Source organism: Pagrus pagrus (genome assembly GCF_965226575.1).
Source record: "Pagrus pagrus genome assembly, chromosome: 13".
In the NCBI taxonomy this organism is placed as follows: Eukaryota; Metazoa; Chordata; class Actinopteri; order Spariformes; family Sparidae; genus Pagrus; species Pagrus pagrus.
The window spans coordinates 7,978,486-7,990,619 of NC_140197.1; the positions used below are offsets into that span (position 1 = coordinate 7,978,486).

Below are 12,134 nucleotides of genomic sequence, written 5' to 3' on the forward strand. Positions count from 1 at the left end.
TGCCTTTTAATGTCATTTTTATGTCCCTGTAAAGCACTTTGCCTTGTGTCTGAGTTTTTCTTTGGCATCACCTTATTTACCTTGGGGCCCCTTGATTGGGAACCACAGACCCCGGGCCACCAAAAACCCGAGGCCGGCCCTGCATGTGTGCTCCGTCCCCACAGCACCGAGCAGCCTCCACAGCAGAGCCGCACTGGAGGCGCGCGGAGAGCGGCGGCGCATCGTGCTCTTCACCGGCCCGGTAAACCGACACCTGCCCGCCACCTTCGCCACCTTCCTCCCCCTCTTTCTGCGTGTGCCTGGCGGAGGCGCCGCCTCGGATCCTCCGGGTATGAAGAATAAACACAACCAACAGGTGAAGACAGCGGCTCCGGACCGACTCGACATGTCGGGCTTCGAGGTGACTCTACAGCAGCTGAACGACCTGCTGACAGACGACAGCGGCTTCTACAGCTGGCCCACCAAACACTTCCATGAGGTCTACCCGAGGATCTACGTGGGCAATGCGTGAGTCATTGTTGTGATCATATGGAGAACTCCTCAGGGCTTTGTTTTTCTTTTGTTTCTTCCACCTACAGATTATAGGCTACATGACGTTGAACGCGTCGCCCTTATATTCAGGTCACACAGTATAAACAGTCCCAATCAATCAGTTGGCATTCAATCAGTCCTTATCGCTCTAATTATCTTATCAGGATACCCTCTGCTGTATTAATAGGTCTATTATACCACAATTGCAGCAAAATTATGTGTCCGAATATTTAAATTATTATTTTATAACGAGAAAGGTTAAAAATAGAAGGAGCTACAGGAGAGGAAATCATTAAAGCAAACGCATTGTGTCAGAAGAACATCACAGGGTTTCAGATATGCTCCAGAATAATCTGTATCCTGCAGCAAATCTAAAACCCTGTGATGTTCTTGTATGTTAGACACAATGCGTTGGCTTTAAATGTAGTCAAATTGTAGTTAAATCTAGATTCCAGTCAGGTCATGAGGTACCTATGGATGTAACATAATTAGTCACTGTTTTTATAATGAGGATTAAGTGTTTTATTGAGGCTATATGTCGAAAGTGTATCAGTATGTTCCTGTCATAGACACACAGTCTGCTCAGAGAGCTATGAGGGCTGTATCAGACAGAAGCTTGTTTAATTTTTGAAGAGGTGGAGGAGTGTTATAAAAAGGCAAAATGGAGCAGCGACCCAGAGCTGGCAGGATGAGGGTTTGAAAATAGCTTGCCTGCCGCACCTGTTAATCCCCTGTTCAATTCAGATGTTCAGATTGCTCTGAACTTCAATCTCTCTAATTAACATCACTGACCTCTCTGTCTCTGTTGGGGTTAGCTCGAAAGGAAACGCACACACTCAGGCCTGTAGTCTAATGAATCTATATACTGTAACACAAGAGCATATACAATATACCAGCTGTTCATCTTTTCACTGTGTCAAATTAAACTAATTCACATTTTCACTTGAGCCTTGTGTTGATAATGAAAAATTGTCATATGTTTTCAGTCAACTTTTCCCAATGTACAGACAGAGAACACAATTGAAAGCCTGCGTTACAAGCTGGAAATGCAGAGTTAAAAAAAAGCTTAAGTGGAAAACTATATCAAGTTGCATTATGGAAAGTGTGATCCAAGGTATTTGGCCCCTAAAGACTAAAAGTCAGGATGTCTGAGGCTATGACGCTTTAATTTTGACAATTTTTTTCTGCCTATTTCGAGTCTCCGGCCTTTGAGGTGCGATTGAATAGGATGGAACAATAACAGTTCACACCTCTAACAGCAGCTGCTAGCCTTGCTCTATCTAAAACTAACAAAATTGGTGAATATGGTTAAGCAAGCTTGTTTTAACATGCTGTTAATCGCAGTTTTTGCACAGATTACCCCAAAAATATATGATGTGTTCATTTGTGAGAGGAGGAGGTGCACGTACGTGGGTTTTGTTACCTTTGGACAGAGCCAAGCTAGCTGTTTCTCCCTGTTTGTCGTCTTTACTTTAAACTAAGCTAACTGGCTGCTGATGTTGGTTATGCAGATATGATAGTTGAATCAATCTTCTCATCAATTCTCATTTAATTCAATTCTATTTTGTGATGTGGAAATCATAAGAAGAATGTTGCCAAAGCATGAAAATAAGACACAGCGCGCTCGAATCACGTAATAACTTGAATGCAGGGTGCTGAATCCTTCTTGTAGTGAATTAGCAAAAAGAAAAATCGAGGACAGCACTCCCATTAAAGTGTTTAAATTATGATTTTACAACAGCTACAAACGGCTTCAATCGGCTTCAAAGCCTGATGCTCCTCCTGGGGTCCGTTTCACAAAGCAGGTTCAACAAACTCTGAGTCTAACCTTGAACTCTGAGTTGATCTACTCTGAGATAGGAAACTCTGAGTTTTCGGTTCCAGAACAGCTGATTTGAGTTAGTTTGATCAACTCGGAGTAGTTTCACCTGGAGTTAAGCGCGTGCGCCACAAGTATAAAAAGACAGCGTCAATGGAGCCCCGAGTCGACGAGTCACCATGGCAACAGGGAAGAGGAGGGCTACGTTTTTCACCCCACTGGGCGTTTCAGGGCGAGGCACACTTTTCTGACCGCTCTGCATACAGTTGCCTTGCTCAAGTGCTCTGCATCTCCGACATTGTATAAAAAAAACAACCTATTAAAAAAATTTTAAAAAACGCAGCGCAATATCTACTGGGATGAGAGAGCATGACTTCGGTTGGTAATGTTGGAAATGTAAGGACGGATTAGGTTGTGTATGTAAATGATGATAATTGTCTGGAAATGCAAGAACATCTATGCTCGGCCTGATAATCATCTCCCAACGAATATTTAAATCTCTGCGCAGTAATGCTGCACCTTCATCCACGGGATCATTATCAAAAGGACATGCCATGGTAGTGAAAATAGTCGCCACCTAATGTAACTTCTAATGTAGGCCTACTGACTGATTTTGCAATGATTTTCTCAAAAAACAGACGGCAGAACTATATTATGCCAAAACTCGCCTGCTGACTGAATGAATGAGGAAATCAAATATCGTGTGTGGCTGAAAGAGGGCGGAGACAGAGAGAAACTCGAGGTTTGTTGAGAAAAACCTGGTCCCGACCAGGTTAGGTTCATAGAGTATGTTACCATGGTAACTGACCGAGAGCTTAAGTTACCTCTCTCTGTGAAACAGGCTAGAGTTACCCCTCTTTCTCTGGTTTGAGTTACCTCCCTTTGTGAAACGGAAAACTCAGAGTTTCCCTCATTTCAGGGTTAACAGACTCAGAGTTTTCACTAAACCTGCTTTGTGAAACGGACCCCTGGAGTCTTGGAAGCTACTCACATCAAGGCCCCTTCGGTGGGGTCTGCCATGTTACAAGGCCATGTTTTACACGAGCCCAGAATGGACTAAACAAACACCGACTATGAAGCAGTCTCCATAGAGGATGGTGAGGTGAGGGGCTTTCAGTTGATGCAATCTGCAACCTCACCGCTAGATGCCACTAAATCCTACACATTGGACCTTTAAAATACAATAATTTATCTATATGTCGCCTATGGTCGTGCAAATTGTCTTACATTACAGGAAAGTATGGCACTTCATATGCAGTATGTGTGACTGAAAAGAGAAAAACATACCTTTATATGGACACACATATTCTCTAATATGAGGAGATATTGCAATATATATGTTATAGCAATCCTAAAATCACCAGAAGCTTGTTGTACAATGCAGATTACTGCACATAAGATCATTTTATTTCACAGTACATCAGCTGGGAAGAGTATAGTCCAGACTTACAATCAAATATGTGTTCTAAATTTTAAATAGCCTGATCTTAAAGCTTTAACACAGAAACTCTTAGATGTGTTTTCTTCCTACACAGTGAGTCATGCCAGTGTATTTCAGGAGTGCAAACCTCTTTAGTGCCTCCTTTATTGTGCCTGTGCTCCTAAAGGAGCCATAATGGACAGAGCAGAAACACATGTTACTGGAGCAAAACTCCTAACAAATATAGGCTCGAACACACAGATGCATGAACACAGCTCTGTGAAGCCAAGTGAAGAGGGAACATGCACCCACGCTTCGTTCTGTCTCAGTGGGTGTTTTCTGTTTTGATGTATCTGTCCTGGTTCCACTGTGGAATCTGAAAGCATGGCAGACTGTTTTTTTTGTGGAGGCATGACGCTGCCTTCAGTAAAAGCGCAAGAGTGCATCGAGTCTGTTTTTAGCTCTCTACATCTAAAAGGCAGGAGGTGCCAAGTGGTACAGCAATCCCAGAGGTTCTGAGCAAGAAGCAGCAGCAGGCAGTCCACTCTGTCAGTCCATGGCAGACTAAAACTAACACTGCAAATGACTGTTTTCAAAAGTCTGTTTTTATTTTATAATGACATTAATTACAGTTTTATGTTTTGCCATTGTGTACTTCACACTTTATTCAATAATGTCACTCTTCGTTGCAATTGTGTCTACCAGCCTCTCACCTTTCAGCCTCTGCCCCCTGCTGCTAAAGCTACAAAAACAAAAACTGCTACCAGATTTAGCCTGTCAGCTCCTGTTAGCTAGAGCAACAACAATACTGAACCCACTGAGGCTGCTGCTGTAAATAAACACAGTATATAGACTAACATCTACCTTTGATTGATTTAGCTTAAAAAGGCGACATATGCTACCGTAGACAGTACAGGAGGTGGATGAGCATAGCTTCTTGGTCTGAAAAGCGAAGCCAATGTGGAAGTGGCTTGAACCTGCATTCCTTCTAATGGCCAGCAGGGGGTAACTCCACTGGTTTCAAAAAGAGGTCTGATTGTATGTAAGCTTATGAGAAAATGGTGCTACTTCTACCATTTAGAGTAAAATAGACAATAAAGCAGGGTACGCTTTAGGGCGTGGCTACCTCGTAGAAGTTACTTTCACAGTGTGTCCTCAGGTTCTCTGTCAGATCCATTAGGGATATCCTTCCCAGTTCTAAAATATGCCCAAATATGGTCATTTCTGTCTCCAAGAGAATCCCAAAACAAACAAAAGAAATCACAATGCCAAAAGCCATAATGCCACACCTGAGGCTTCAAAACAGTATTTCGAACCATGCTGCATGCTACCTACCGACTACCTGACTAACTCACTCAGTCACTCAGTAATATTACTCATCAGTTTCTCATTTGTTTTGCTGAACAATCTGATGCAGGTTTGTAGCAATGAACGTGATGCGTCTAAAGCGTCCGGGCATCACCCACATCCTGAACGCTGCGGAGGGAAACTCCTTCATGCACGTCAACACCAACGCTGAGTTCTATGCCGGCACAGGCATCGTTTACCACGGCATACCAGCCAGTGACACGGACCACTTCGACATAAGTGTTTACTTTGAGGAGGCTGCAGACTTCATCGAGAAGGCACTGGCATACAAAAACGGAAAAGGTCAGAAGATAACAGAGCTGAGATTAACTGAAACTGAAATGCAGTTTTTTTGTGTGTGTAAACGTTGGCGCTGTGGGGATCTGACTGCTTATTCTTATATTTCTTGATATTTGAAAAACTGACATTTGCTGAATTCTTTGATTTTCTGAGAAGCAAAAACAAACTAAAGACTTCAACACAGGTTAAAAAGCATGTTTGTCATGTCAAATACCACTTTAGCAAAACATAGAGGACTAATTCTGTACTGTACATTTTGCGTATGTTACGTGTTCACACTGGAAATGGAACTAGGCTTGAAAAAGTCAGTATACAAAGAAAAAAAACCTAGACTTTTGCGTGCGCTTCTGGAAGACGTCATTGGACTCCAACACATTCTCAACTCCCTTGCTCCGCTAAAAACCAGATCTGTCTCCTTCTCCCTTTCCGCTCCCTGGTTTACCCCCGAACTTCGACTCATGAAAGCTAAAGGACGACAACTCGAGCGGCTATACAGGAAAACTGGACTTCATGTTCACAAAGACATTTACAAAAATCATATGTTACATTACAAGAACTGCATTACCCAAACCAAATCAAATTATTACACTGGCATAATCTGTTCCAACAAAGGTAACACCAAATCACTGTTCTCACTGTACAAGAATATCACCCAAGCCCCGGAATCTCTACCATCTCACCTCTGTTCAACTGCTTTCTGTAACTCCATCATGTCATTCCTCAGTCAGAAAATCCAGATGATTCACCAACATCTCAGCTCACAAACCACCCTCAATGTCGTATCCGAACTTCCTCCTCCTACCCACTCTTTCTCCTCCTTCCAGCTCCCCACCACCTCAGAAATTTCAGATCTTATCCGCAAGTCCAAGCCATCCACCTGTCAGCTCGACCCTCTCCCTTCCAAGATTCTTGAAAAAACAGTAGCAATTCAACTCCATTCTCATTTATCCAACAACAACCTGTACGAACAGTTCCAGTCTGGTTTCCGCCCTCTCCATAGCACAGAGACTGCACCCATTAAAATAACCAACGACCTCCTCATGGCAGCTGATTCTGGTTTACTCTCCATTCTCATCCTCCTCGACCTCAGTGCAGCCTTCGATACCATCTGTCACACCACCCTCCTCAAGAGACTATCCTCCCTCGGCATCACTCATACTCCTCTAAACTGGTTCAAATCATATCTCTCCTGCCGCACTCAGTTCATCCAGCTAAAAACCTTCACATCCCAACCTTCCCCTGTCATCTCAGGTGTGCCTCAGGGCTCTGTCCTGGGGCCCCTCCTCTTTATCATTTATCTCCTTCCCCTTGGCAATATCTTCCGCAAACATAACATCACTTTTCACTGCTATGCAGATGACACCCAGCTCTACTTCGCCAGCAAGCCCACTTCCAACCTCCCGCCCTCCTCCCTTACCGACTGCTTAACTGAAATAAAATCCTGGTTCACTTCAAATCTACTAAAACTCAACTCTGACAAAACTGAGATTCTTCTCATTGGCACACAATCAATACTCTCCAAAACCAACAATTTCCCCCTCATCATTGATAACTGCTCCGTTTCCCCCTCCCCACAGGTTAAGAGTCTGGGTGTCATCCTCGACAGCACACTTTTCTTCCAATCTCACATCAACAACATCACCCGGTCTACTTACTTCCACCTACGCAACATCAACCGCCTCCGCCCCTCCCTTACTCCCCATACCACTGCTATCCTTGTCCATAGTCTCATCACTTCCCGCCTGGATTACTGCAACTCCCTCCTCTCCGGTCTCACCCACAAATCCCTGCACAAACTTCAACTGGTCCAGAATTCAGCTGCCTGTGTCATTACCAGAACCCCCTCCATCCACCACATCACTCCCGTCCTACAGCAGCTCCACTGGCTCCCGGTCCAGTCCTGCATTGACTTCAAAATCCTTCTGCTAACATTCAAGGCCATTCACAATCTTGCCCCCCGATATCTTTCCAATCTTCTCCATATTGCCATTCCCTCTCGCAGCCTCCATTCATCCTGACCATTCTGCTGACTGTCCCCCCGGCCCGTCTCACCACCATGGGGAGCAGAGCTTTCGGGTGCTCTGCTCCTCGGCTCTGAACCTCTCTGCCACCCGAAATAAGGAACATCAGTACACTATCACATTTCAAGTCCCGACTCAAAACACACCTGTTTAAGATTGCCTTTTCCCTCTAACTGACCTTCCTGTCCATTTTACCTGTTTTTACTCTTGTGTACTTTTGTGGCTTTCTTTTTTATTTTATTATTTTAATTTTATTTTTAACTTATTTATTCTATTGTGTACTGTGCATTGTCTTTTATTTACTGTAAGGTGACCTTGAGTGATAGAAAGGCGCCTATGAAATAAAATGTATTATTATTGTGAGAGAGCTCAACAATGATCTTGGAAACAAAAAATACAAAAATGAATTGGTACACATTATTCATGTTCTGACTTTTAGGATTATTGCATTTACAGTCTTGATGGGGAGCTGCAATTAATGGTCAATACTAAAGCTGCACTAATCAATACTATTATATAAACAACAGATCACATGACTGTGTAATGTGAGAGGATCAACTCAAGGTTAGAAACCCACACATAATTATCTATTGAGTCTGCTGTTCTCTTTAGCTCTACAGCACTTTCAGCCTGTTGTAGCTCATTGTTTTGGTTTCCAAAAAAACCTTTGTTTCCAGCTGCAACAAGAGGCAATTACTAATAGAGAAGCTCTGATAATCCTGAAAATGTGTTTCCAGTTGGTGGAGACCAAAACAGAGCTGAAAGAAAAGTGAATATTGGTGTTAAATGTTGTTAGGCGGCCAGAAACTTAATTCCAAATAATTACTAATGTTGCTCTGTGTTTGTTTGACGTAAATAAGTGCTTGGATACAGATTAGCCCTTGATTTCAATGGCGATAAATTGTCAAAGTTGTGCTTTTATCCTTTATCTCAGGTAGTACTGTTTTAAATGCGGTCAAACTAAAACTCCTCTTTTGTTCCGCAGGTAAAGTGTACGTTCACTGTAGGGAAGGCTACAGCCGCTCGCCTACCTTAGTCATAGCCTACCTGATGCTTCGCCAAAACATGGATGTCCACACCGCTCTGGCCATGGTGCGTCAGAAAAGAGAGATCGGACCCAACGACGGCTTTCTTCGGCAGCTCTGTCGGCTCAACCAGAGGCTGGATGCTGAGGGAAAGTTCTGGAGCAAATGAGGCAGACAAGAAAGTAGAAATACGGTCTGTAAGACAGAGCAAAAGCTTGCTTAAGGGCACATCACCTTCTTTCACTTGTTCTACAGCTTTAACAAGCAGCAGATATGTGAGATGTGAGGATAGTGGATGATGACAGACATGATCCCCTAGGCTAGGGCTGAAAGCACTGAGTGTATGTATAGTACAACTTACACACAAACGTTTGACATGTACAGTATCTTATTGTGCCCATACAAACACCAGTGATACCATGTGCTGATCATACGATGTAATGTGTAAATCCAGGTTCACTGTGTTTGCTGATGTATATTCTGAATATTAGATTTATCTTGGTTGTGACAATGAAAAAGGCTAACCACTAAGCATACTTTACATGTCCCCTAGAGTTTGTTGTGCTTTCCTGCTGCTCGTTATTCCAGAGACAAACATCGAGGTATAAAGGGAATGTTAATATGCATTTAAATGCACTCCCACTTTCTTGCCATTGTGTCCTCCGTGTCAGCCTCACACACACAAACACTGCCAAATGTCTCGGTCCCAGCAGCTCCCAGAGGGGATATCAAGCGGACACTGTGATTTTTCGTATTGAGTCATATTTTCAGGGTACTAGAGGATGATATTAAAGCAGTTTTTGTCTAATATCCTTAGTGAACTGCACAATCTTTGACTTATATTGTACTCACTTCTAGAAGCCTGCCTCAGAAGTACGTCTCAGTCAGAAGTTTGTCTTGCTGTTATGGTGCTTTATAGCTGCTTTGTTGACACTATTTCATACTCCAAGAAAATTACATTTTTAATAGTTAGATAATGCTGGTCTGATGTTATTGGAGAAACAAAGGAATAGTTTCAACCCACTATTATAGAGAATAATTGTTGGCAGTGTATAAATGTTGGCAGTGTACATTTCTGCAAACCACAGATACGTTGAACCTTTAAGTTATTATTTAGGTTAAATCTTGATAACGCTGTGCTTATGATCTTGTTAAGGTACAAAAACCTTTTGGTTAGGGTTTTGTTGCCAGAAACACGGCTGGAAGGTGTCCCGAGGACTGGTTAAAACAATATTCAGTGGTTTCACACGTACAAATGTTGAAACTTCATATACATGAAATGTGAATGTGATATGACACATAAAGTAGAAATGGCAATATGGTTTGACGCGTGCAAATTTGAACGTACCTTTGGTTTGCAGAAATGTTAACTGCCAATGTATCCTGGCTTTGTGCTAAGCTAAGCTAACCAGCTACTGGCTGTAGGTTCATTTTTACTCCACAGACATGGGAGTGGTATCAAGACAGCAAATACGTGTATTTCCCAAATCGGCAAAGTATTCCTTCATTGTCAGCTTTGGGATATAATGTGTCTCGCATTCTTACATCAAACAATTAATTCTATACACAAGCCCTGTCTGGTTGCTTAGGGTGTATGTCCTGTAACTTTATGCCAAAGGGTCCAGTGAGTGAAACCAAGCCACTTAAGTCTCTGATTTTAACTTAAACACTGCCAGAATGTGAGATATGTAACTTTAATATTATCGGATAACTTCTCAGATAACACCTTTTGCACAGTAGTGTGTGTTTATGCAGTTTTATATTGTACAGCAGCATGCTTTCATACGTGTGGGCCAAAGTGTTGTTTATATTCCCTTGTTAGCACAGCCGTGTATCTGTGTATATTTATTGAGTCATAGTGTGCATTGAGTGTACATTATTCGTCACAATGTGCATTATTAAGCCTGTAACTTGTGAGTCATCATGTGCATTACCGAGTAGGATGTGATGTAATTGGTCATGTCAGTAGGCTTTCATCGAGTCTCACAGATTATGACACCGCTTACATGAAGTGCACTTTATCTAATGACACTTGTGATTGTTGTCGCTCTCTTTTCTTACGTTAAGTAATAAACAGAAAACAACACGTGTGGTTTTCTTTAAGAGTATCTTATAACAAACCGTTGATTACTATTACTATATTATCCTGTCTGATGTGATTTCACTAAACAGCACTTCTGTAATTCTGAAGATGTGACACTACAAGATTAGAAGGGCTTTACATTTTTTGGTGTAAGTGTAACAGATGGCTAAAATACAATATCTTCATTTTATGCATCTTTAGATATTAAATGTGTTCTTTTACCATTTGTTAGTAATTACTATGAAATGAATATTTATAAAAGATTTACACTGTATTAATACAATGTGATACTGATAAAAATAAAAGTAACATAACCACACCAAATCATGAATTCAACTTAAGTCAAAAACTGACATGGCAATACTCTGCTAAGCTAGGCTAACCCTAACCCTGACCCTAGACCTGTTTAGCAGCATTTAGCTGCTGCCTTAAGGATATAAAGCTAAATGAGCCAGATGTTAGTCTCTCAAAATATATATTTTTTGAGTACAGGTAACATCAGTCAAGGCTAGCCATGACCATCTCTCATGCTCGGCCTCTCGCCTCCTAAGTACAGTACTTGAGTAAATGTACTTAGCTACATTCCATCACTTCCTATAAATAAGTGTACAATCTATTACTCGCTGCATGTTGGCCTGTAGATGATGGACTGCTGGTTAGTAGTCACTTCATCCTGTAGAGGGAGCAGTAGGACTACTGTTGCAGTGCCAGTGATCAACAGGGTCACCAGCTCATACTGCAAGATTTCGGCATCACATTATAGTAAAACTATGGAAAGCTTTAACAACTGTTAAAGCTACAGCTCTGAAAAACTGATCAACACTTATAAAATAAACATCATTTTTATGCTGATGCAGCTTTACCGGAGTAGTTTATGTATTAGACAACAATTTAATATACATTTGTTGGAAGAAAGAAAAGAACAGCCTCCACAAATAGGATTCAAAGGAGCAGTCCAACCAAAGGTCAGTTGATGCATCGGAAAAGAGTTGTATGATGTTGTCTGTGGTTGTGAAGAACCACAGTTATAGAACATTATATCTCCCTGATGATATAATCAGGGTTATCTTGACTTGAGCATGAAGACTACACATGTATAATGGAGGATCAGGCTTCATCATTAGGCTCATTTCATAAACTGAACAAAGAACTTATAGGCTCGGCTGTATTAAACACACAAAGCTTATATTAATATGGTCATGTTGGTGGGGATGGGTTCAATAAACTCTTCACTTCGGTCAGTAACATGGATCGTAAAGCGTTACATGACATAACTGTAGTTATATATTACTGAAATATTATTAGTAATGTGTTTTATTACTCCGTTAGCGCTACAAGAAATATCTTACTGTAACGCATTGTTTTTGTAATGCGTTACCCCCAACACTGTTTACTAGGCAGGGTAATTCCAGAGATATATGCTCCTGACTTACATAATTGGATGCACATGAGCTTGTATTTATAGAGCTTAACCCAAGGGGCCAAAAGTCAGGATATCTCAGCCTCTGTTACATCCAATGAGAGTCATACCCTCTGTGCAAGTGCAATACTAAATCACTGCAGTAGCCCTTCACACAAATGTTAGAAC

The 12,134-nt window shown here is 41.8% G+C and overlaps 1 protein-coding gene across 1 annotated transcript; it reads left to right on the top strand.

The window, feature by feature from the left end:
• The first annotated feature begins 178 nt into the window (after positions 1–178).
• On the top strand, positions 179–10,549 carry LOC311268637 (dual specificity protein phosphatase 3-like). The gene is made up of 3 exons (XM_084372380.1): positions 179–507; positions 5,188–5,420; positions 8,424–10,549. The coding sequence occupies exons 1-3, from the start codon at positions 332–334 to the stop codon at positions 8,630–8,632; spliced, it is 618 nt and encodes a 205-aa protein (XP_084228506.1). The 5' UTR covers positions 179–331; the 3' UTR covers positions 8,633–10,549.
• Positions 10,550–12,134: the final 1,585 nt, after the last annotated feature.